Source organism: Aquarana catesbeiana, linkage group LG06, assembly GCF_042186555.1.
Source record: "Aquarana catesbeiana isolate 2022-GZ linkage group LG06, ASM4218655v1, whole genome shotgun sequence".
Classification (NCBI taxonomy): Eukaryota; Metazoa; Chordata; class Amphibia; order Anura; family Ranidae; genus Aquarana; species Aquarana catesbeiana.
Window position 1 is genome coordinate 317,128,160 of NC_133329.1, and position 25,178 is coordinate 317,153,337.

Consider the following 25,178-nt stretch of genomic DNA (forward strand, 5'->3'; position numbering starts at 1 on the left):
GGAGCTAGTATGCATTTGGGGGGAGGGGCTGGAACATGTGGGGAATAATTTCCTATACTTAAGACCCCACAGGTGTTTAACATAACTGTTTGTGTCATTGCTTCTTATAGTGTGGGTCCATGCTAGACTGATGGAGGCCTGATGCCTGCTAGCAGTGTCTGAAGCAACGTACCATATTCTTGCATACAGTTGACATCTCCTATGGGGTTAATATTAGGGGTGCAACGGATCGTCATCAGTGGCGTCTCCAGCTTTCATATTTAGGGGGGGCACATGGGGGGACAGGGACAAAAATAGGGGGGCAATATAAAATGCAAATATATATATATATATATATATATATATATATATATATATATATTATCTATCCTGGGGCCCTTTACCCCTTTACTACGATCCCACAACGGCCCTTTCACATGTTCTGCAGTGAGCTCCCTTCCTACTGGGGCCCCCCCAGGGTGACAGAGAACAAGATAGTGACAGAGAACAAGAACAAGATACCAAGAAAATATAAGGGTCCAAAGCAGTGGGAGAACTATCAGGGTTGCAAAGGTTGTCTTGCCACCGGGCCCTGGTGTTCTGCCACTGTGGGGTTCCCCAGCCTCCTCTTGCTGTCCTGCCCCTGCTATTGACAGCGCTGGTCTGGCATTTCTTGGAATTTACAGGCTCGTTCTCCTGTCCTAAGGACGGAGAAATCAGTCTGTTTTTTCAGTAACTGAGAGTCCTGGTGGAGTCCTTCCTGCAACTCGCTCTTCTCCCTGCCAATGAGGATGCAGGGGAAGGAGCAGATCGGGCGGCCGTGGTTGTGTGAGCGCTTGCATTATGCAGTGTCAGCGAGCAGAGGGAGGGGGGAGGAATCACCCGCAGGAGCTGACTGGGGACGCTCTCCCTCTCAATAGAGACTGTGTTACCCCAGAGGTGGCCCGAGTAAGATGCGGCACATCCGATATGAATACAAACAAAAAGAAATTGCCTTTTTGTAAAAAAATAAAAATAAAAAAAAATTAAAAAAAAAAAATTTTTTTTTTTTTTTTTTGGGGGGGGCACATGGTGGGGCCCAGCATAATGTTGGGGGGGTCAGGGCCCCCTCTGGCCCCCCCTAGGGTCGCCATTGATCGTCATCGATCCGTGATCCGATCCGCGGAGGTTGATCCGATCCGCGGAGGTTGATCCGTACGGGACACCCGCGATCCGCGGAGCGCTCTGTGGCCTCGGCCATAGGAAAGGCCACAGCTTCGGCCTAGCTCCAGAGCGGCGGCCATCTTGGTACACCCGGCGGCCGTTTAGCACGTGATCGCTCTGTCAAATGACGGAGCGATCACTTGTAACAAACTGGCGTCATGTCATGATGCCGGTTCCTCTCTCCCCTCTGTGTACTGATCTGTACAGTGGAGGGGAAAGATCGGATGGCAGCAGCGCCAATACTCTGCAATGCCCTGCCAATACTCTGCCAATACCCTGCCAATACCCTGCCAATAGGGAGATTGTAGATATTACAGTGGGGGAGATTTTTTTTTTGTTGATCCGAAAATGATCTGAACCGTGACTCCTGATCCGAGGAACGATCCGAACCTTGAGTTTTTTGATCTGTTGCACCCCTAGTTAATATATATGATACTTTCATAAAAAGTCCAGTTTCAGCCAAAACTTTAGTATAGTTTTTAACAGAGTGAGCAACGGTTAGAGACTCTTTCTTTCAGATTTTTACTAACGTTTGTTTCCCCCTTGCAAAGGTTTACCCTTGCTTCCTGTCTGGACAAGAAGTGATAAAAATCTTTTCAGTGGGGACACAGACTGCAACAAATAAAATTTGGTACAAAAGGGAAGATCAAGAACTACTTTCAGATTAATACTACTTGATAAGAATTCAAAGTGTGACATTTTTCACATAGCCACATTGGTCCAGCTTGGGCCAATGTAACTATGCACATACCAAACCTGTGGGATCATTCTAGATGCTGGAAATTACTGCAGTAGACCCTGATACTCCAGTAATCTTCATTAGCTTCCTAGTCCCATGCTGAGCAGCTGCCCTGCTGTATTATGAACACTGCCCCACCTCTCCACCTTATCCAAGCAGAGAAAGCTTTACATTCATTGAGAAAATGCTAAGCATTCTCTGAATGGTGCCCATGTCAAATGGCTGGCCTCCTGTGTTCATAATGCAGTGGGGCAGCCACTCAGCACAGAACCTGGAAGCCAGTGAAGATCACTGGAGTAGGAATGCCTACTTCAGTGATTTGCAGTTTCTAGAGGGATCCCACAGGTATGGTATATGCATAGTTACATTGGTCCAAGCTGGACAAATTAAACTATGTAAAAAATGCCATACCTGGAATTGTTTAATAAAAACACTGATTTTTTTCTCCAACAGTGTTCATCCAATACATTTTTTCAGATTCCCTTCATCTTAATAATTGACATATACCTGCAGCATTATACTCTTATTCCCTTTTATTGGGGCACAGATTACAATAACATATTTTTTTTACTGTAACAGGGAGTAGTTAGAACAGGAAGTGATGTGAAATCTCCCCAATGGGTTACAGACAACAATACAAACTTAACAGACATTTTGGAAGTTGGTCTTTAATGTATTTACATTACAGTATTACAAGATAGGTACTGTCTGGTTGGGTACCAAGCTCTACATAATGGAAACCAGGGTTTGCATATGTTGTACATTGATGGCCAGAAAGCCTGAAACAGCTGTATGCAGTTTGAATTAAATGGCTCTATAATATAAGACTATATTTGCACTATAACCAGCAGTTCTGTGTGTGCATCTGGATTACGGGGCATAAAGGAATAATTTACAGTCCAGAAGTGAGGAATATTCCTAACATGTTTAGGACATGTTTAGCACAGAAAAGTTCTAAGAAGACTTTTTTGTGCTAAACATGTATTTGCACAGGCACATACTAGGCCTGAATTTATGGAATGGTTGCATAGATCCTGATTTAAAATTGCAAAAAATAAGGAAGATAATAAAGGGCTTGTGTGACCATAACATATATTTTTTGTGCAACAAAACAACATCAAATACTGTACTTCTTTATATGAGGTATAATGGGAGTGGTGTACCTAAAAACATATGCAACTATTAAGAAAGGCGTTATAAATGTGTCATGTGTATTTGGGAAGTAGGGTGGGGCACAAGTGAAATCTGGCCCTGTTTTCTCCATAAGTCTTATATCTTTAGTGACAAATATCACATTTTATACTGATACTTAATTTTCTTAATGGCTTTACAATACATTTAGCCCATTTCCTTGCCAATATTGGCAGATATATTGTTACATATATATATTTACATCTGCATTGAATTACATAAGTAGAATTATAGAAACTCTACTGAGATTTACAATTTGCAAAGAGGCTATAAAGGGAACCAGTTTTAAGAAAAATTAGAAATTGAAATCTGAAATTGCTTGTTATTTGACCAGGGTCGTATGCTGCCTGAGGAGGCCTCCCCACAACGGACTATGATGGCCACTTCAAGCAGTTACGCTGAGCCTGGACTGTTAATACTAGTTCCCGTATCACTGAAGACCCTCAGCCACTGTGTCTGCCTGTGTGAAAAGCTTAGACCTGAAGATGGATTGCCAGTATGGTGATTGCTGCTTCACTGCTGCCCCCAAATGTGCCTCTATGAGTGCCACCTAAGGCAGCTGCATCAATTGGTCTCATTGGTGGCACAGACCTGAACAGTACCTGGCAGATATCTTGATCCTCTGGTTTCAATACTTTTTGGGACAGTGACATGGAACTTGCATGTAGTGAGGTCAGAACAAACTCAGAGCTTCTCTCTTTATTTTAATAAGGACATTTTGACATGGTTGAGGTTGAAACTAGAGTGAGCCAGAAGAGATTGCTTCCCACCGACCAGGACAGCAGGAGATCAGTCATTGGCCATAGAACGGCTGGGCAAAGCCCACCCATGGAGTGGGGGAAAGACAGCTGAGAGCCACCTGGAACTATGGGGAATGTAGTCCCTAGAATACAAGTATTGGATGGGACAACAAGTCCAAGGATGATGGGGTGTGGCAGAAAGAGGAAAAAGAAAGAGAAGCCCAGGGCTTAGGGCAGCCTCATGTGTGAAGTGAGAGGTGATGAGGGAAGAGGGGTGCTTGTTGGCAGGTGCAGTCTACTTTCTCCACTGCAGAAAAAAGCAGCATTGCAGAGGGAGAGGAAATCAAGAGGAACATGGTTCTTCCATGGTTTTCTAGGTCACTGGGAGAGCTATCCGATTGGATGCTGGTACCCCAGGTGACTATGGTGGCCATCTTGGGTCAGGCAGAGTCTATTTAAGACCCTTGCTCCCAGACTTGGCATACATTTCACGTGTAGGAAGTGTAGGGATGGTCACCCGTCTGTCAAGTACAGTAATTAGCAGCAGGGAGAGATTCCAGATGAGTAGGGAATGAGCAGGGACACGTCATCTTTCCTGGAAGCCTCCCTGTTGAGGTACAGACCGGCCAGGCCACATTCTGCCCCTTAAGACAGATGCTGTTGATGTACCTGAGACCTACATTCTGTGAGTGCGCCCGGTTGGGTTGACTTCCTGCCAGGTATTTGTGCTTTATTGAGCATTAAATTCAATACAGTTCTGTTACTTAAGCTGGACTCTGAGTGTTTACTACAGTTGGAGATGCTGCCTGTCATAAGAGCTTGCCACAGTGTCAGGGAGAGAAATGGAGAACAGAGAAATCCAGTAGTCCAGAAGAAAGGGACATCACAAAGATCAACACTACAGTCCCTGGAGTAGCCACTGTTGTTCCAGATACCAGAGAGCGGAAGGAGGGTTAGTAACAAAATGCTTAGTGCATAGTGGCAGGAGACCGCTGGCCTCAACTTCCTTACGCACCTCCTGAAGGACACGGTCACCCTAACCTGAGACACAGTTTGGGAACTTGAGTGCTGCAATGCAGAACTCTGGGCCCTAACACTGGCCAGTGTGAGGGGTTTGGAAAGACTCAAGACATTTTAGCTTCCAGTACTGCCTCTTTAGTTAGGATCACCTAGACTTGGGGTTCAGGTGCAGAGACACTTGGTACTTTCATTGTTTGTGGTGTTATACAAATTTGTTCATTTTTGTTTCTGTGGCTGTTCTGTTATTGTTGGCTTGTTGGTAGCATTTCCCATAAAAAACCTCCTTCTTCATCCTTGGCGTGTCAGAGGGTGTGGCATTGCCGGAAGGATTGTTTTCATCCAGGATCAGGGGACCCATACATCAGTGGCTCATTTGGGGGTAAATGCTACACAAAGATACTGTTTCATTTATAGAATCTGTAATGCAACCTTCATGAATGGAGGAGCTAGACAGAAAGGACAGGAATAGTCAGGCACTCTTGATAGCTCCCTCAGATCTATTAACCCCTGCTGCACCAGAAGATTAGAAAAAGAAGTATGGGTTTATAAAAAACAAACAAAACATCCATGCTCACTTCTATGCTGCAGCATCGGTGTGATGCTGCAGCTGTTCCATGCTCTAAGAGCAAGAACTGAGTGATCACATGACCGCTGATCGCTCAGTTCTAGGTCTGTTCTAAGTAGAGAGCAACTTTGGATGGTAAAGCATTTTTTTTCTGCCAGTAAATACCTTATAGAGCCCACTTCCTGTTTCTTGTCTAGAAAAAAGCCTAGGTTTATGACATCATGCACAGCTCTCGCTCTCGTGAGAGTTTGCCAGGAAGGGGGGTGGGTGAGTCCTAAGAGAGCCAATGAGAGCTGAAGAGCTGGAAGTGTGCCTCTGTGTGTCTGTGTAAATCCAGGAAGTGAACAGGCAGCAGCTTCACCTGCCCACAGTTAAAATGGATGCAGCCAGACTCAGTGGAGGGAGATTTCTGCAGCATATTTGGCAAGTACAGAATCACAGTAGTTATAAAATAATATGAAAAGTGGTTGGAGGGAAGATTCAGAATGGCAAAGATGTTTTCATTACAAATTATGTGAGCAGACTGCAGTTCCTCTTTAACTAAATTGGATAAAAGTGAGGTTGAGGACCTGAATGTGCTCTTTGGCAGGAGTAAATGAAACCCTGGGGCTGAAGAGAATGATAAGTCCACTCACAGAATGAATCCTTATTCTGGCCAATGCTGATTTAAACAAGTCTAGTGCCTAAAAAAAAAACAATTTTGCCCCAGAGATGGGCATTTAATTATAATAACCCATCCAGATATCAGGTTTTAGCAGTGCACTGTAGTCATTGCAAATTAATAATATTTAGGAATTATTGTTTTTGGGTATTGGACTTTAATAAATGAATGGCTTTTGTATCAAATAAACAGTGAAGTTAAAAGCTAAACATTATTAAACTAAACACAATGATATACAATACATATTTTCCCTGTACTTCAAGTTATATACTCTAAGTGACCCTTTATTGCTGTGTGTGTATCAACTGGGTGAATGTCTCTTACTTCCTGTCTCAAGTGACACCCTGTGTGACAGGGAATGACAGGGTGTCACTGCAATTGGACAAGAGGAGAAATCTTTCCAATGGAACAGCAATATAAACTTTCTATTTTTATCCAAAACAAGAAGTTGATCCAAGAAAACACAAAATATGGAAAGCAAGCCCAAACTGTGACATTGCGAGACACTGGAATTTGAAGCATTGCATATAACAGTGCAAAACTCATTGCCTTCTTCAATAGGATAAAGGGTAACATACAACTTACAGCAATCCACAGCAAAAACAGAAGTAAGCTATCTATCGATCAACTGTCCTTAGTTATAATAAATCGGATTGGCCTTCTAATATTAACTGATAACCTGATGGGAATAGAAATGTGGCCCTGCAGATCCTACGGAATTGCAAGTCTCAGTATACCCAGCCTGATAGAACTTCTCAGAAAGTGGAGGCCCACTGGCGGCTGAGATTATATGAATTTTTTTTTAATTAGATTTGAATATTTTCTGGTGGTTACAAATCATATTATGAATATTTATTGTGTATTTAAATGCGGATGTAACCATACATCATGCATCCAACTGATAAGACAAAACACCTATTAAACATATGAGTACAATAAAAAAACAGGCTGATGTCTTCAAATGCTTCCTTTTGCAACAATAAAAACATCCAGTTAAATGCTACATTATTATTGATTACAGTTTATACAGTTCATTGTCGAAACATAGACAAGTTACTGGATTGCTGATGTTAACAATGAGATAGAATAGTACATTTTGTCAAATCAATATAAATATCAGGAATAGCAGAATTTTTGACTGTTGCAAAATACCAACCTCTAATTACAAAAATTACTACAAAAATTAATTTTTTATTGATATATAAATATAACTATATAAAAATAATATAATATAATATAATATAATATAATATAATAATATATGAACTTTTATTTTAGTGTGTGCTTTATTGTGATAGTAATATTTATCATTGCATATATTTATATCATTTTTTTTTAAATAATGAGTTATATATATAGCTCCACCTACTTACCGGAAAACCTTTGAACACCACTTGTATGGCTCCTCCCACTGTCCTGGCAAAGCCCATTTTCCCATTGCCCCTCCCACTATCACCTTTCTAGTCTGAATTGTAATCCGTCATATTACGGAGGTAGGTGTATTGCATGATATAACCTATCAATAAAATGTCAGACTGCTCTGTGCTTGTCATTTCTGGGTATAAAGTTACATTATTGCTCTCAACAAAGGTTTGATTGCCGTCAAATTCTGCTATAAAGTTTGTTTTTTTTTTGTTTTTTTTTAAGCAATAAAAGTAAACCTAAAAAATATAAAAGTTATTTAAGCCAGATAACCAATTTTCAAATGTGAGATCAGGCTAGAAATGTAACCTTGCTTAGTGGGTACTGGTAAATAATTGGTTAGTGGCTAAAGGCTACATCTGCTGTAGAACTACAAGGTACAGCATGCACTGAAGCCTGGGACCTGTAGAAAGGCAAAGATGAACTAAAAACTCCTTGCACGCCTGTACTGGCAGTAAGAAAGTAAGGCAGGATCATTAGGTGATCACAGCCTGGAGATACAATCTGTTCTATGAAAAAAGTTACTTTCAGATGAAGCTGTTAAAGTGACAGCATTGTCCTTTCCCTGTTATTACCTTGGTAAGATGAAGTCTTCTCAGGCTCGGGGAAGATGATCTCGGTATCAGATCCAGTGCCGGGTTCTGGGACTTTGATGGGCCCTTGCCCCTGCTGTTGCGCTGTGCCACCCCCTAGAAGAAGAAAGAGGTGCAGCAGGGTGAGCGGGAGGTCTCCCCGCGCCATCTTCATAGTTCTCCCCTGTATCCCAAGCAGGAGGGGAGGCAAGGTTTCAGTGAGTGCCTAAGAAGCGAATGCTGAGCTAGAAGGGAGAGAGAACTCACAGACAAGTTCCAGGGAGGGGGGAGTGCTGCTGATTCTGATGAAGGGGAGTGCTGGGATGAAAAGGGTGGAGTGACATAAATGGAGGGGATGATATTAGTGGAAAGGAGGGCTTTCCTAGGAAGTTGTGTTCCTATGTCCCTGGTTCTGACAAAGAAGTTTTAAGGCCAAAATTTAAGGAGAGGAAAAAGAACTCTAGAACTATACTTGAAGTGACGCTGACGATGCATTCCTCATACATCGTGTGGGTTGGTTACTAAAGGCAAATCCACTGTGCAAACTACTGCAAAGTGGACTTGAAATTGCACTGCAAGTACACTTGGAAGTGCAGTCGCTGTAGATCTGAGGGGGACATGCAAGGAAAATAAAAAACAGCATTTTAGCTTGCACATGATTGGATGATAAAATGAGCAGAGCTTCCCCTCATTTCAGATCTACCCCTCAGATTTACAGCGACTGCCTTTCCAAGTGTAGTTTCAGTGCAATTTCAAGTGCACTTTGCACTTGTAGTGCAAAGTGGATTTGCCTTTTGTAAATAACCCCCAATGTGTCCTGCAAAAAGGGGAATTTATCACAACTGGAGCAGCTGTGCATAGGAACCAATCAGCTTGTAACTTCAGCTTGTTCTGTCATAACGGTATGAAATCCAAAAAAACAAAAATGTAATCTATTGCAGCTTGTGGCCACATTAGTTTTCTATATATTTTTTTTTTCCTTTGTATTTTCAGCTGGTGATCCGGCCAGTAAGTTTGTTATTTTTCAACTTTCTTTAACAGACCAATTTGTCCAGAGAAGGTTGAGACAAATTGTTCAACCCTGACAGGTGTGCATACAATGGTCAGTTTTTATTAATTCATGTACAATCTTTATCCCCAAAGGAAAAACAACCGCTGCTGTAACTGCTTAACAAGTGTTAACTGGAGTTTGGCTTTAATTTATTAGTCAAGTCCATCTAAATCTGCTAGTGTACCTAACACTGTCCTCTCCCCACACTGACAGTACTGACAGCGCTGCTCTCCAAAGGTGTCTCATTGCTCCTCCATCCAGAGTGGAGACACCCTAAAACAGGAAATATGCTACTGGCAGGATCACCAGGTGAAAATAAAGGAAAATAGCCTAAAAAAGGAAACAAATGCAGACACCGCATTCAAGGATTGGCAAGCTGCAATATAACACATCTCTGTTTTTTGGGTTTGATACACCCTTCCATGTTTTGAAAAAGAAAGCAAGAAGCTGATTGGTTGCCATTCACAAGTGCTCCAGACTCAAATTTGATACATTTCCCTCTGAATGATTATCTGCTGATGTCTGAATTGAGCCTACCAAAATTATAATAACAATATTAAAAATATATTGTAATACCCAGAGAGTGAAACATAAGTGCTTATCCAGAGCATTTATAACACATGTGCATTCACAATACAAATGATTGTCAACACTAGACTGCAGTCTTTGCCTTAAGGGCCATTCCTGTGCTGGAAGAACACCAGCCACACGCAGAAAACAATCGTTTTTTTATCTGTCCTATTCACGCTACAACGCACCCCAGAGCTGTGCCGTAGTGATCTGCGATGAAATGGCATTCTGCATTTTATTGCAGCACACTGGACAAGATCGCACATCACTGTACAACAGCGCAATGCACCACGTTGCTGTACAGTGACATGAATGACGTGTCACTTTTGTGCACATCAAATAAAAACGCACTAAAATGCACATCACACCACCCCCTACCACGGGCTCACTGCAGCCAGAACGGACAACTGCCACACGCTAAACTGCTGTGGAGTTTGGTAGATATTTGTTTAAAAAGCACAATTTAAAAAGTATTTGAATGTATTTATAACTGAATATGTCGTTATACCAGCCACAGTAAAAGAATTAGTAATTCCCAGCTCAGCGTTACTCTCAGCCAATCAGGGCTTTGTTTCATTGCACAGCTTAAAGCCGGAGCTCCACCCATTTAAAAATCAGCAGCTACAAAAAGTGTAGCTGCTGTCTTTTAATAATTGGACCAGGGGCGGACTGATAACTCATGGGGCCCCCAGGCAATCAGAGATTTTGGGGCCACACAGTATACAATCACACAGTATACACATACATGTACACACAGTATACAATCACACAGTATACACATACATGTACACACAGTATACACAGACAGATGTAAAAAAAACACAGATTTATACATACTGTCCCTGGTTTTCTGAGGCTGGCAACCCTGATGGGGCCCCCTAGTGGCCCAGGGCCCTCGGGCAGTGCCCGAGTGGCTCAATGGTCAGTCCGCCCCTGAATCGGACACTCACCTGTCCCACGGTCCAGCAATGCGGGCGAACAAAGCCCTGCTCCTCTTCTCCTCCTCTCCGCGGCACCGGCATTCTAACTGAGGGTGCCCGGCTGTGGCTTCACAACCGGGCGCACACTGCGCGTGCGCGAGCCACGCTGCTCACTGTGAATGGCCGGGCAATCAAAAACAGATTGGTTAAACCCACAAGTGCTAAATGCCTAAATGTCAGCTTTATTATACTGCTTCTCCTTCAATGTCTAATGAGCTGGTGGGGAAATGGTGACTGTAGGAAGAAGAATGTCCGCAGCCATTTTTTTCCTATAGTCCCCCATCAGGTGGTTGAGTGCGGTTACCTTTACACTTTAAAGATGTTTACTATAAAGTCTTGTTCACATGGAGCGTATTTAAAGCGTATGCCCGTGTTCAGGTATTTCATACATACTCGTGCAGGCAGGCCCATTGATGTGAGTTGGGATAAAGCAGCTGCATGGACACAGTCGCTGCTCCCAATCTGACATCCATGCGGGTGCACGGCCCTAAAAGCAGACAGTATGCGTTCAGGGCCAGATTGTAAGCGGCATCTGTGTCCATGTAGCCAGGGCATCACATCGACATCAATGGGAATGCCTGCACAGGGATGCATGGAACACCTGTGCATCCCCCTGCACATAAGCATGGCCTCCATGAATGTACACTTTAGTATACCCCATGGGAACCAGGTCTAAGACTAGGGTTGCCACTTTTTCTTCAAGACAAACCCGAACACTTTAGTGGCACACAGTACATTTTTTTTGTTTTAGCATACACTATAAGATTGTAACAAACCTGGGATACCTTTGGGCACTCCAAAAGAATAGCGCACATAGCATCTTCTCACCCTCCCGTCAGGCTCTGTTCCAAGCCACATTCCTAGCTGAATAATGTGTCCGGGTTTCAGGTGGACTGAAACCCGGACACATGATTCAAAACCCAGACTGTCTGGGTGAATCCTGGACAGGTGGCAACCCTATCTAAGACATGCATAGTTGAGATCCAGACATTGTATATTTTATTGATGCCTAGAGTGACACTTTATTGTTTGTGTGTAACTGATTTAAAAATAAATGTCAGATCTCTTCTATAAATGATTTAAATTAGAGATCTAGACACAACCTGTGCACTTTTCTACAGGTTTTTTATCATGTGTGGCAGCTGATATGAGCATCTACCAGCCATAAAAAACAGGTGAGTGACAAAATACATTCTTCCATTAATAAAATACCCAGCAGAAACATGTTCTGCTACTCCTACGTTGGCAGACGAAGATTTGGAACATCATGATGGCAAATCAGATAAGACTGATTTTTGTTCCACAGCTACTAGAAACCAGAGATTAGCAGATCACTCCCCAAACTCAAAAAGTGTATTCTCTGCTAAATCACAGAAACATCAAGACCAGCTACAATTGACAAAATGGCCCACCTGTAGCAGAAGAATCACTACATATTCTATGGAGAAAAGAGAATGTTTGCTGATCTGACATTGATAAAGTCCAAAAAAGGTGCTGCACTCTGTTAAAGTGTTACTAAATCCACAACAGTAAAATCAGTCAGTCTGTATATGCAATAAAGAATGCTTGTTATACTCACTGTGGAACCTAAGGGGTTAATCATCCGCATTGTTCTCTTCTGTGATCCTCCCCTTCTTCCACTGTCCCCAATCCATCTCCTGATAAGACAGCACTTTTGGAGTCACTCTGCACATGCTCAGTTTGATGTGTATTGCTAGAGAGGTTTTCTTTTCTTGGGCGGGTGCATTTAACTGGCAAAGAACCAATCAGCACTGTCTAGACAGAGGATCAGGGGTCCTGAGGCCTCATAGGACAGTCAGAGTAGAATGAAAACTCCTCCTACACGCTTTAACCAGACACTGATAGACGTCATAAGACTACTATATACTGCTGATGAGAAAAAAGTATTTAACAGTTTATATTTATGAAAACTATTGCATTTCCATGCTCTGTGTAGTGTGGAGCACCAGATATAGTGATTGCAGGGTCCTGGGTTTAGAAACACTTTTAATGATGAATAGAAGTTTATTTCCAAAGGCAACAGTACATACGTTTGTACAGTAACAATGGTTTTGAGTGTCCATGCCCTTCCTCAAGTTCAAGGTGAAAAAGAATGGGGACACCCAAAACCATTGTTCCTGTACATGCTCATGTACCATTGCCTATAGAAATAAACTTCTATTCAGCATTTGATGTAGTGCAGTACTTTCTTTGACTTTGTAAGATTAGTGGCACCTGCTAGTGGATTGCACCCCACTGTCTACAACTTTAAAACCCCAACCACAAACATTCAAATACACTGATCATATTGTAAATGTGGTACATGCCATATGGCTTATGTTAACATGTTGTACATAGTAAAGAGCCTCATAACTGGATGTCAGCTTTCAGTTAGCAAGTCAGAATGATGAAATAGAGGTTTCTATTGGTTGCTATCATATGGACTGCTGAACTTTTCTCTAAGGGTTTGACACATTATTTTAGCAATTCTCTCCTTTATACTAGCTCAATTAAAATGTATCAACTGACAACGCAACTATTTTCTTCAAGGGTAATACTCTTCATTCTCTGCCATCCTATGAAAATTAAAGGGAATCTACAATACCTTCAGATGTGTGTTTTGATGCTAAAGTAACATTAAAGGTTCATTAAAAAAATAGAAAAAAATAAACATGTTATACTTACCTGCTCTGTGCAATGGCTTCTCCTCCTCAGGCAGTGCCCCCAATAGCAAGCCGCTTGCTCTGGGGGCACTGGTGCATGCTCACTCCCCACTCTATGCGTCCATAAGACATACAGAGCTGCTGCTCAGCCCCACCCACCGCTTTCTCCTTATTGGCTCACTGGGTCTGGTTGATAGTAGCTGGAGCCAATGGCTCCTGCTGCTGTATCAGCCAATGAGGAATGAGAGACTCAGGAGAAGCTCAACTCTCGTGCACAATACTGGATCGAGAAGGAGCTCAGGTGAGTATTAGGGGGGCTGGGGGGGCCTCTGCACACAGAAGGTTTTTTTACCTTTATGCATAGAATGCAATAGATAAAAAAAAACCTTGAGCCTTTAAAACCACTTTAAGTGGCTCAAATAATTAATACCACTTAAAGGTATTTGTTGCTTCTCATTGGCTTTTCCCTCCAGAAAGATGGCACCATCTTTGTTCAGGTATTATCTAAGGTCAGCATCTACTTCCTGCATTTAAATGCTATCTCAGAAATGACCCAATCATATTAAAGTGAAATTAAACCCTGCTATATTTTTTAAAGAAATAGGCCACATGAGCTTTTTGCCATATTGTGTAAGTGTGCACCACATGATAGCACATCATGGCAGACTTACCTCTCAAGAAGCAATGGGGGTTACTTATTAAAGGCAATCCACTTTGCACTACAAGTGCACTTGGAAGTGCAGTCGCTGTAGATCTGAGGGGAAGATCTGAAATGAGGGGAAGCTCTGCTGATTTTATCATCCAATCATGTACAAGCTAAAATGCTGTTTTTTCTATTTTCCTTGCATGTCCCCCTCGGATCTACAGCGACTGCACTTCCAGGTGCACTTGTAGTGCAAAGTGGATTTGCCTTTAGTAAATAACCCCCAATGTCCTCCAGTCAGTGCTCTTTTTGGTCAAGGGGGCTTCTGTTCTCTCCCAGGTTCCTTCTGGGTTTGCTTTGTCCAGTCGCTTGACTGGCCTGGCTGCAATGACGTCACTCCTGCAGCACAGCGGTTTTTACATTTTTTAGTTCAATCCACTTTTAGGCTAGGTTCAAATCTGTGTGGGTTAGGAACCTGTGCATAATTGTACATGCTTCCAACCCGCAGGCAAAATGTGCTGCTCTTTAGCAAATGCGCAACTGGCAGATGTCACAATTATTGGCATGCATCGAATGGGGCTCGTTTTCGAGTGTGCAAAACCGAATGGTGTCACAGCACCATGTGGTTCCGTGTTGCCACTTTTTTAAAAGGGTCATTGACTTTTTCCCCGTGTTTCCCGCAGGTACAGCAGCCTATTCAAATGAATGGACTGCTGTGCTTGTGCAAAAGCAGCACACAGAACCTGCACAAGTGTAAAACCTAGACTAATTCTGGTGCTTATGCAGTTTTTGACTGTGTTCACAAACATCTGACACAGATTAGCCCTAGCTACAGCCCCCTCCTTGTGATTTGCTATAAAGTTACAACGTTACAATCTGATCAATGGGGTAACAAAGACTGAGAAAAAGCTTCATTTTGCCTGCAGCACACTAATGATATCATCCTGGGCTACAGAAACCAAGTGACTAAAGCTCAAGGAAGACTATAATGATAAAATATTTTTTAAAGCATGCCTACTTATTCTGTATGGTATGCTTTATTTATAATATTGCATAACTACTGCTTTCTGCAATGGACACATGTATTCAGATGTATTTGGATGGCCATCACAATACATCTATAAAACTTTGTATGTATATAAATAATGAATCTATCATATTGGATTTCAGTTATATATGTATAGGTTTTTTTATGATGTGGTTCCACTTCCTAGGGTCACTGATATGTGTGGTTGAGCAGTTCCCTGCATTTATATAGGAGATTATGTTTTATTGAGATATTTCATGTAACAATAACCAAGTTAATAAATTCTGGGTGTCACTTGATGTAGAACATTCTAATTCTTTATCTGTAAATATCCAATAACACATAACACAAAAAAGCCCAAAAGTGCTGAAAACTGGTACAACATCTCAGATGGTAGCATCGTGGCTGGAAAAGTGTTCTTCATGCAAATAATTGATTTACTAAAGGCAAATAAGCAGTTTACTTTGAAAGGAAATTTTCCCTTAGCTTGGTGAATGTGGCAAAAATTCACTTTGTACAAAATACCCAACTACGTGCAAGAAGGGGAAAAAAAAGGTATTTTTGCTTGCATATAGTTTGATGATGAAAGTCAGCAGAGCTTCATCTCATTCATTAATCTAAGGGAAAATTCCCTTGCAAAGAGAACAGCCTATTTGCCTCAAGTAAATCAACCACATTGCCTGTCTTGGCAATCACATTAAGCTTTTATTTCCTTTATCTACTCTTTGCTATCGTATCTTCATAGTTTAGCGTTTTAATCTAATATTGTTTTTATAACTTTTGCTGCGAAACACTTTCCATAAATTAAATAAATGACTAGCTTATGTTGGTATGTTTAGAAAGCCATGCATGATCTATCCTTTTATCCCCAGAAATGTTGTTCTTACACTCTCATTTCCAGTGATTATTTGTAGATGAACCGATCAATCTGTCCTGGAAAGTACAGTGGCGCTAAATATTTTCTCACATTATAGTAGTATTTTAGCTATACAGCTATACATACTGTACAGTATATGATTATTTTACCTGTGCAGTGCCTAAGTCACTGGTGTTATCCAATCATGAGTGACAAATTATTATTATATTATTATTATACAGGATTTATATAGCGCCAACAGTTTGCGCAGCGCTTTATAACATGAGTACAGACAGTACACTTACAATACAAATCAATACAGGAGGGATCAGAGGGCCCTGCTCTTTAGAGCTTATAATCTAGAACGGAGGGTCAAGTGGAAACAAAAGGTAATAACTGGGGGGGATGAGCTGATGGAAAAAATGAAAATACATTTGTTGTTAGGTGTGGGTAGGGTAGGCTTCTCTGAAGAGAAGGGTTTTCAGGGATTGTCTAAAAGCTAATAAAGTAGGAGATAAGCGGACAGATTGGGGTAGGGCATTCCATAGGATTGGAGAGACTTTGGAAAAGTCCTGGAGGCGAGCATGGGAGGAGGTGACGAGGGAGCTAGAGAGCAGGAGGTCTTGAGAAGAACGAAGAGAACGAGTAGGTTGGTATTTAGAGACTAAGCTAGTGATGTAGCTGGGGGCAAAATTGTGGATGGCTTTGTACGTAGTTGTTAGAATTTTTCATTTAATTCTTTGGCCGAGCTGAAGCCAGTGGAGGGCAAATATCCATACATCTCTGCAAACTATAAACCGTGGAGTAAGAATTCACTAAGGTGCTGGTAGGCCCTATGCAAAGAACCAATATTACTTACCAATAATACCAATCCTATATAGCTATCCACAGGGGTGTAAGTATTGCCAGAAAAGACTATGCAACCAATATAAGGTGTAAAACGTACAGAAGAAGAATACACAGGGATTTTATGCAGGTCGCAATAGCAATTGTCAAACATTTGTGAATGCAATGGGGTTGATTTAGTAAAGGGGTAAAGCATATTCACTTTGCAAAGGAATTTTCACTTAGCTTAGTGAATGTAGTGGAGAACTTAAAAAAAATGGTTATATGCTTACACATGATTGGATGATCACAAACTAAGGAAAAATTCCCTTGCAAAGTAATAATTCACTCTGCCAAGTGAGCAGCCCATGAGTCCCCTGGCTTCATTCACGCCAGTCTGCAGCATTTTCTTGTACAGTTTTATGTACCGGCAGCGAGTGGTGGTGTTGTGCAGTTTTAGTGTATCACACTGTTTGCATTTTTTTTTGTTTAACTTTATTGAAGTGTCACAGAATGACACTTCATTAAAGTTTATGTGCTGCAGCTGAGCTGCCGTGTGTTAACAAGCCGCAACACACAGTGGAGCCAGGTGCGCTGCAGAAAAATACAGCATTTCTGCAAATTTCTGCACATCACCCACACATCACCACTTCACTGTGGAGTGAACAAGGCACATAGAAAACAACAACCCAGCGGTGACCTGCACTGTTCTTGTGCAGGAAATGCAGATTGCTGCATATGGTGTGAAAGAACCTTTAATAAATGTAAATATAGTTTGTGATCTTCTATAAAACTGTTGTGCAATTAGTACTCCGTATCACTAGACTATTTGCCTTTGAGAATGAAATTAGACAGCCGGGGGGGGGGGGGCTTCAAGGTTTTGCTATGGGACTCCATAGCCAGGGCTGCCGTTAGAAATCACAGAACCTCGTACAGGCTACTTGACAAAACGAGGGGGCCCTGGCTCTTGGCACTGGTGTCTCCAAGAAGTAAAAGAAACTGGAAGAAGATGTAATCTAACTGTGTAGGAGTTAGCCTTTAAATTTCCTACATTTGCATTACAATGCATTATTTATCTGGCTAGGGACAACCATCAAAGTTAACTAATCTATAAGAACAAATCAGAACTGATCTTTTATTGTTCTAACTGAGCTTAGGCTGACATCTAACTGGTTATCTTTGAGTTACTGCACATCACTGCTATTTTTTTACGAATCTCTGCCATGGTTTGTAAAAGACATTAAACTACCATAAGTACAAACTATATATATTCATTGCAGTGAATACTTCTACACTTTGCCTCAGAATTCTAATGACATAACCATTGCTCACACCTTTATGATATGTGACCACGCCCCATGTCTACTCCTTCTGCAGATGGTCATAAAACTAAGAGTGCATGCACACTCTCTACACGGGATGTGTTTTTCTTTTGCTTGTGCCTCTGATCAGGAGTTTGCACACATATGCAGATATCTAGCCTACATTCATTAAATGACATATTATCCCAGGGGAGACCTTGTCCTTGGTACAGATGGAATACATGAACAGCAATCTTCTGCACCTCACATTTTTACTTTGAAGAATCAACTGCTGCAATCACTCCAGGAAAGAGCATCTGACACTGGTAGTGTCTGCAGTCAATCCCTCTCCATATATGGCTGTTCTGCCACATCTGGGAATGATCAGAGACACATGCTTTAAACAGCCAAGCACATCTGTGCCAAATCTTAGCACATTTAACTAACAGACAACTGAGACAGAAGAACCACACTGCCACCTGGAGTACTTTTGTAGTGCTGCAGCCAGAAAGAAGAAGTCGAAGCATTGCACACATTTCTATAGGGAAAAAATGAAGTATATAATGTCAGAATTGACTTCCTCCACCCACACTGTACAATGTGCTCCCCTCCCTAACTGTAAGGCCCCATCTCCCACTTCTCTGTTGTTTAATTTTGGCTCTGCATTTCCTACACACCCATTCCCCATGGATAGTCCTACAGCTGCCCCCATTCCCATTCACTGTTACAGTACAGAAGCTAACAGTACATTACAAATTTGTAAACACATATAGGGCACACATATGTTAGATTATGATATATCATATACATAAGTCACATTCAAACACATCGAGCAATCATCTTTAGAAATTTTAGTACTGGATGCGTACTGTACAGTAACAGTACTTAATACACACTAACCCTCAGCGGTTTGTTGGTGGTGCTGAAGGGGTGTATGTTCCATTCTTGCTGCAACTGTACACATCTGCTTACAATATTTCTTTAATAACTGAGGCCTTGGGACACATTTGGCCAGCGTTCACAAAAAAGAAAAAGGGGGCAAATATGGTCTTATGAATACATATGGGGAGTAGGATGGGAGAGGAGGATGAACAAGAGGAAGAGCGCTAGTACTGAAAACTCAGGCAAAGGATTTGTTTGTGAAGTCATGGTCGGAAGGGGATACTGGGGTTTAGCATCTGTTTCCCAGCAGACTGGACCATTTCACATCTGTCTGGATAAAAAAAAAACATTAGATCTATGACACTGGTGGTTTGGAACAAAAATGATTGGCTAGCCTGCAAACAAAGCATGAATGAGCATTAATCGCTAGGCAATGAAGTCTGCTTAAGTTTAATTATAGTGAAGATGCAATGCATTATGTTTGTGTTTGATTAGAGAGAATAATATCCCAAGGATGAGGGACTAGGAAACTTTCTTTGGCTGTTCCAGAAAGTACAATGTTTTTACATTAATTAATCACAGCCTACTCAGTCACTAACATTACCAAAGACTACTAAGCACATGATTCCTGATATGTAGTTAATGATTTTGGAATAATGATCTGTATTATATCAACATCTGGTTATTGCATTAAATTCCAGCAGGCAAGATGATCTTTTTTCATTTTGGCTTCGGTTCCATTGTGTTGGCGTGTGTAAGACAGAACCTTAGGTACACACATTTTCCTCTAGTCAGTTCACAGACAAAAAATGATCAGTGTGTTCTTTTTTCATTTAACTAGCATTGGCCCAATGTCAAAATTTCCAAGCTGTCACTACAGCCAGATTTAGCATGCATCATGTATCATTAAGACAATTGGCTTTTAGATTTGAAACTAAGGTCATCTACCTCTGCTTGTCATGGGTTGATCTTGTGACCATGATAGGTCTCTTTTAAGGTTTTAAGTTCAGCTTCCACCATATGGTGTACCATCTTATTATCTTAGAGAGACTTCTCTTGTGCTTTCCTTGAGTCCAGTGAAAAGCAATATTGGTGATTGAGTTGGTGTTTCATCTTAACTTATGTGCAATTCTTCTCCATTAGGTTAGCATTAGGCCCAATAAAACTCTTTCCTAAGGGCTAAAATAGTTATAGGCCGAACATAATATTAAGGAGACTTTTTCATGAAAATTAAATTGCCCATAAAGTGTTGAATTCTGGTTCCCCACTTCGCTGATTGGTTCTTCCTGCCATCCTCCACATCATTACTGTTTCATGTTGTGACATGGGGGGGGGCATCAGGAGGAACTATTGAGAATGTTTTACAATGATAGGTAAAACGTTCAGTTTATATGGTAATTTCGAGGTCTTGAGATCCATATAGCTAAACTTAAAAGAGAAGTGTGGGGAAAAAAAAAGAACATTCATACATACCCATATGGCTGCAGCCTTGGTCTAAAGTCCCTCACTGACTCTTATGCCCCGTACACACGGTCGGATTTTCCGATGGATAATGTCCGATCGGAACGTGTTGTCGGAAATTCCGACCGTGTGTGGGCTCCATCGGACATTTTCCATCGGATTTTCCGACACACAAAGTTGGAGAGCAGGAGATAAAATTTTCCGACAACAAAATCCGATCGCGTCAATTCCAACCGTGTGTGGCCTGTTCCGACGCACAAAGTGCCACGCATGCTCAGAAGAAATTCCGACACGGAACAGCTCGTTCTGGTAAACTTAGCGTTCGCAATGGATACAGCACTTTCGTCACGCTGCAATGTTAAAAATGGTTTAATACAGCGCAATCTCTTCTTTACAATGTGACAAGAATATAGTAGTTTTGCTGCTCATATTCACACAGACTTCTCACAAAACTACTATTTATCAGGATTCCCTCAATATATTTTGATTTCTCACATCTAACAACATATTTTTTTTGTATTTTTTTTTTGGCTTTAATGTAGATTCTTTTTTTGTGTTTGTATTTTTTTGAAGGGTGTTATTTTTTTGGGGGGATTTTGATTTGTACTCCCGAAAATGTTTGTGTGTGTTTTTTGTGACAAGTTCCCACAACACCATTGATATGTTGTTCTATTTAATCTGTAGGAGATTGTTTGGTGTTGTTGTCCCTTGTTAATTTCACATTTTATGTTAGAAATGTACCTGAATCGTCACCAACAAACTGTCCTTTTTGGATGAAAACACACACAGGAGAGTATAATTTCCATAAAAAATTTTTATTAAGGGCTCACAACTAAACAAAGAGGGAGGCAACGCTGGAGAAACAGCAGAAGTGGGTGAAGCCTTGGACCCCCAGGGCACACATCAACTATTTCAAAGCAAAATTGGTGGCCTGAGGAGTCCTTATCTAAGGGAGGGCAGTCTGGTCCAGAAGTCCCACAGATCCGGAAAGCAGCAGATGACATCTGTGTCCCCAGGCTGTGGTCATACGAGAGACTGCATCTTTTGTCAGACCAGACTGAGCCCAGGGTCATCACTCTCAGGTCTTCCTTCCACGCTTCCTTCCACGCGGTGGCTCTGGTGGTGGAGTTGTGGCAGCAGGAGGAGGAGGAGGAAGAGGATGGTCCAACTCAACCACGTCGGTCTTGGGTGTTAGTTCCCCACTCACCCCCTTACGTAGGACTTTATACAGAAGGTCCTCACATAGCTTGCGTTGACCTTCCTGCATGCCTTGCAGTTTGGTGGCAGCCATGCAGGCAAAGGCCTCTTCAGGAGTGGGTAAGGCTTGTAGGGACGCAGAAGCCTCCTGAATCAGCCTGAACGCAGAATCCTGCATGGGACTCGGAGTCGTCTTCCTGGCTCTTTTGTATGGAAGGCGGAGGGGAGGAACCTGAGATTCAGTCAGGCTGCGACTGGTCCCAGGCTTCTCTTGGCTGACACTTAGCCCCGCCTCCTCCTGGCTGCCACTAATCCCTGCCTCCTCCTGACTGCCACATTCCACAACCTCCTCCTGGCTGAGGTCTTCCTGTGTATGAAAAAGGGACATAGTTTTAGTATTTTAGTCATCAATCACACACAATTTTCACCTTCTGACTGTTGCAAATTGAATGTTAACAAATATAACAGACTATCCTTCTGAGCCCAGCAGTTTTCATTCTTGTCCCAAATTTGGGTGCCCACTACTGTCTATTGTTATGTAAAACACTTTTTTCAATCAGCAATTAGTGATCAATAATAACATCTAGTAAAGATCATTTCTTTATTGACTTGAAATCTGTAGAGGAATGCTATACCTGACTCCAGCTGGGCTCCTCCACTTCTTCCTGGCTGGAAGGCCCAGGTTGGACATCGGAAGCCTCAGCTGGGGTGGAAGGAAGAGTGGAAGGAAGAGTGGAGAGGGATTCCCTGACTTCAGTGTGGCCTGACAGAAATCGCAGTCTCTCATAGTACCACAGCCTGGGGACATAAACCTCATCTGCTGCAGCTCCGGACCTCTGGGAATCCGTGACCTTCTTGCGCTCCCTAAGATAAGTGCTCCTCAGGCCACCAATTTTGGCTTTTAAATAGGGGATGGTTGCTGTGGGGACCACCGGCTTCACCAACTCCAGCAGTTTCTCCAGCGCTGCCTGCCTCTTTTGTTTATGGTTATAGTGGGGGTGTCTCACTTGCCACAGACATGGCAGCTCCCTTTATTTGTCAATGAACAGGGGGAGGAAATTGTGGTCGTTGAACCCATCCATTTTCTCTGCAAGACACAACACAAGACAAACCCTAAGGTCAGGCCAAACTCCCCTAATCTTGTTACAATATAGGCTTCCATTTCGAAGCAGTATAGGCCCAAGTTTAGATCCTACCTTCGTTATCACATTCGGCGCCTCCGATGCTCCTTCCTCCGCTCACAGATCGTATGTAAGACGCACGCGTGTTACGCTTTATACACACTGCGCATGCGTGTAACTCCGCCCGCCCCTGACGTTCTTTCTAGTCTATTCCCCGCCCCTTTTCGTTCGGCGCAGTGGGGGAAGAGCACATGGCGGATAGACAGCAGGATCGTGCTAATTGTAGCAACGATGAGGAGGAGGAGGAAAGGCCGGATCCGGACACGTCCCGATCCAGAAGGAGATTTAAGGACTCAAATATGTCCTTTGGGGAGATGTTGGAGATGGTGGACATGCTGAAGAAGGCCGACTATGACAGGAAGTATGGGCCTTACCCCAACCCCAATATCAGAAAGGCCAAGATCATGGCGAAAGTGGTCAGGAGTCTGCACCGGAATTTCGGGGTACGACGATCGAAAGATCAGCTCAGGAACCGGTGGTCGGACCTCAAATTACGAGAACATGAGCAGTACAGAAAGATCCGGAGAGTGCTGCAAAAAAGTAAGTAGTTGTGTTCCTATTCTTTATGTTTATTACGTTCGTGCTGCTCCATGTGCTTTTAGGAACTGTTGTACAGTTTAAAATGGCAACTTTCATGTTCATGGGCACATTATTCGTTCGTATCAAACATTTTTCTTTCGGACTCAAAAATACCATTGTTTAGGCCATATGCATTTGGCCACCATTTTTACGCCCTATACTTGTCTTAAAAAAATTGGGTTGTGTAGATGGTTGTTACTAGAATGAAATGCTAACTAGATTTTGTGTAAGGAGAGGACACTCAGCAGCTGTTTTCACATCTGGACACTGGAGCACTAGTGTGGGACCCCAGAACACTATTTTTATTAGGGGACCCACACAGGTGCTCCAGTGTATACTATAGGGGGGGGGGCTACATCTGTGAAGCTTGTACCAAACAGGTAAAGTATTGAAGCTTGACAAAGGACACTGAAAATGCTACATTTTGGAACTCTGCTAAAATTGACAATTGTACCTCATTTCCAAGCAATGTTTCCTATTTCTAGTTCTGCCATCAAATATCTGTGTGCTAATTATACTATTGACATATGGGATAAAAGACTCGGAGGGCACCCCTCATCCGAGGAGACCAGAGCCCCCCCCCTCTGGAAGAAGGGGAAATCCCCCCAACCCAAGAAGAGCAGTAGGAGGAAGAAGACGTGGTGGAACTAGTCACCACAACAGGTGAGTGTCTGCGACCACAGGCTCAGGTAAGAGATGGATGGCGGCATATTTTTGACACCTATTTTTTTTTGGGGTTCCTCTCTTTTTAGGTGATCGTGATGTTGTGGATCCAGATCCTTTCACATCCGAAAGTGCCCAGATCCTGATCGGGGAGATCATGGGGTGTAATTTACAATTGGAAAACATCAAGAAAAACATCAATGATGTTATTCCAAAAAATAAAAACATCATTGATGTTTTGGGGCGAGTTTAAAGCCCCTCCAAATCACTTTCTTCTTTTGTGTGCTACAATGTGCAAAATGTTTTTGTGATTTTTCACAAAGCCAAATTTGGAGGATGCACACAGTGTGTCAACATGTGCTATCTGCCATCACGGGAAATCAATGGACGTGTTTTGGGGGTGCAACCCCTTCCTCAATAATAAAGTAGCGGTGAGGAAGGGCTTGCTCCCCCAAAACACGTCCCTTGATTCCCCCGTGATGGCAGGTCGCACATGATGACATTGGTAAATTGCTGTGCATCTTCCAAATTTGGCTTTTCCTGGGGTGACTTCACCCCATCTGAATGCAATATCAAACACAGTTCATAAATACTCATGTCTGATATTGCCTTCAAGTTCTACAAAATGTGACGTTTGTAAGTTCAAGATTTGTGTCTTTCTTGTTGGTTTTACACATGCCTGTTTTATCTAAAATGGACATTTCTATTTTTGATAATGCTACCCCAAAAATTGTTATACAACAAACATGTTGGTTTGTTTGAAAAACCTTTGGTAAATGCACATGTGATTGTGCAGGTATAAAAAAGTTTCTTAAGCAAGAATGTGTGGATTATTGTCTCAACGCTACAACACTTTTGGGGTGATGTCAGTGGTGTTTTCAGAGAAAATGGGGGTTATTTACTAAGGGCAAATCCTCTTGGCACTACAAATGCAATTTCAGTGCAGTTGCAACAGCACTTGTAGTGAAATGTGTTTTTGCATTTAGTAAATAACAGCCAACAGTGCTTTTTATAATAAGGTTACACAATCACAATGGACTCAACACATTTCTGTCAGGGTCAGCTAAAACAAACACAAGCAGTAAATGTCCACAAAGAATTTCTTTTTTTTTTTTATTATCAAAAGGCTTCACAGATTTGCTGGCATATTGATAGCCCCCCTACCCACAAAGAACTCCAGGTAGCGTAACCGGACATCACGGGCACT

General features: G+C 42.1%; 1 protein-coding gene across 1 annotated transcript in view; it reads right to left on the minus strand.

The window, feature by feature from the left end:
• COL6A1 (collagen type VI alpha 1 chain) overlaps positions 1 to 8,383 on the minus strand; it is a 76,388-nt gene extending 68,005 nt beyond the window's left edge. Inside the window, exon 1 of the mRNA XM_073633713.1 lies at positions 8,096 to 8,383. Coding sequence (XP_073489814.1) covers positions 8,096 to 8,267 — 172 coding nt within the window. The 5' untranslated portion in view covers positions 8,268 to 8,383. The remainder of the gene's footprint in view (positions 1 to 8,095) is intronic.
• Positions 8,384 to 25,178: the final 16,795 nt, after the last annotated feature.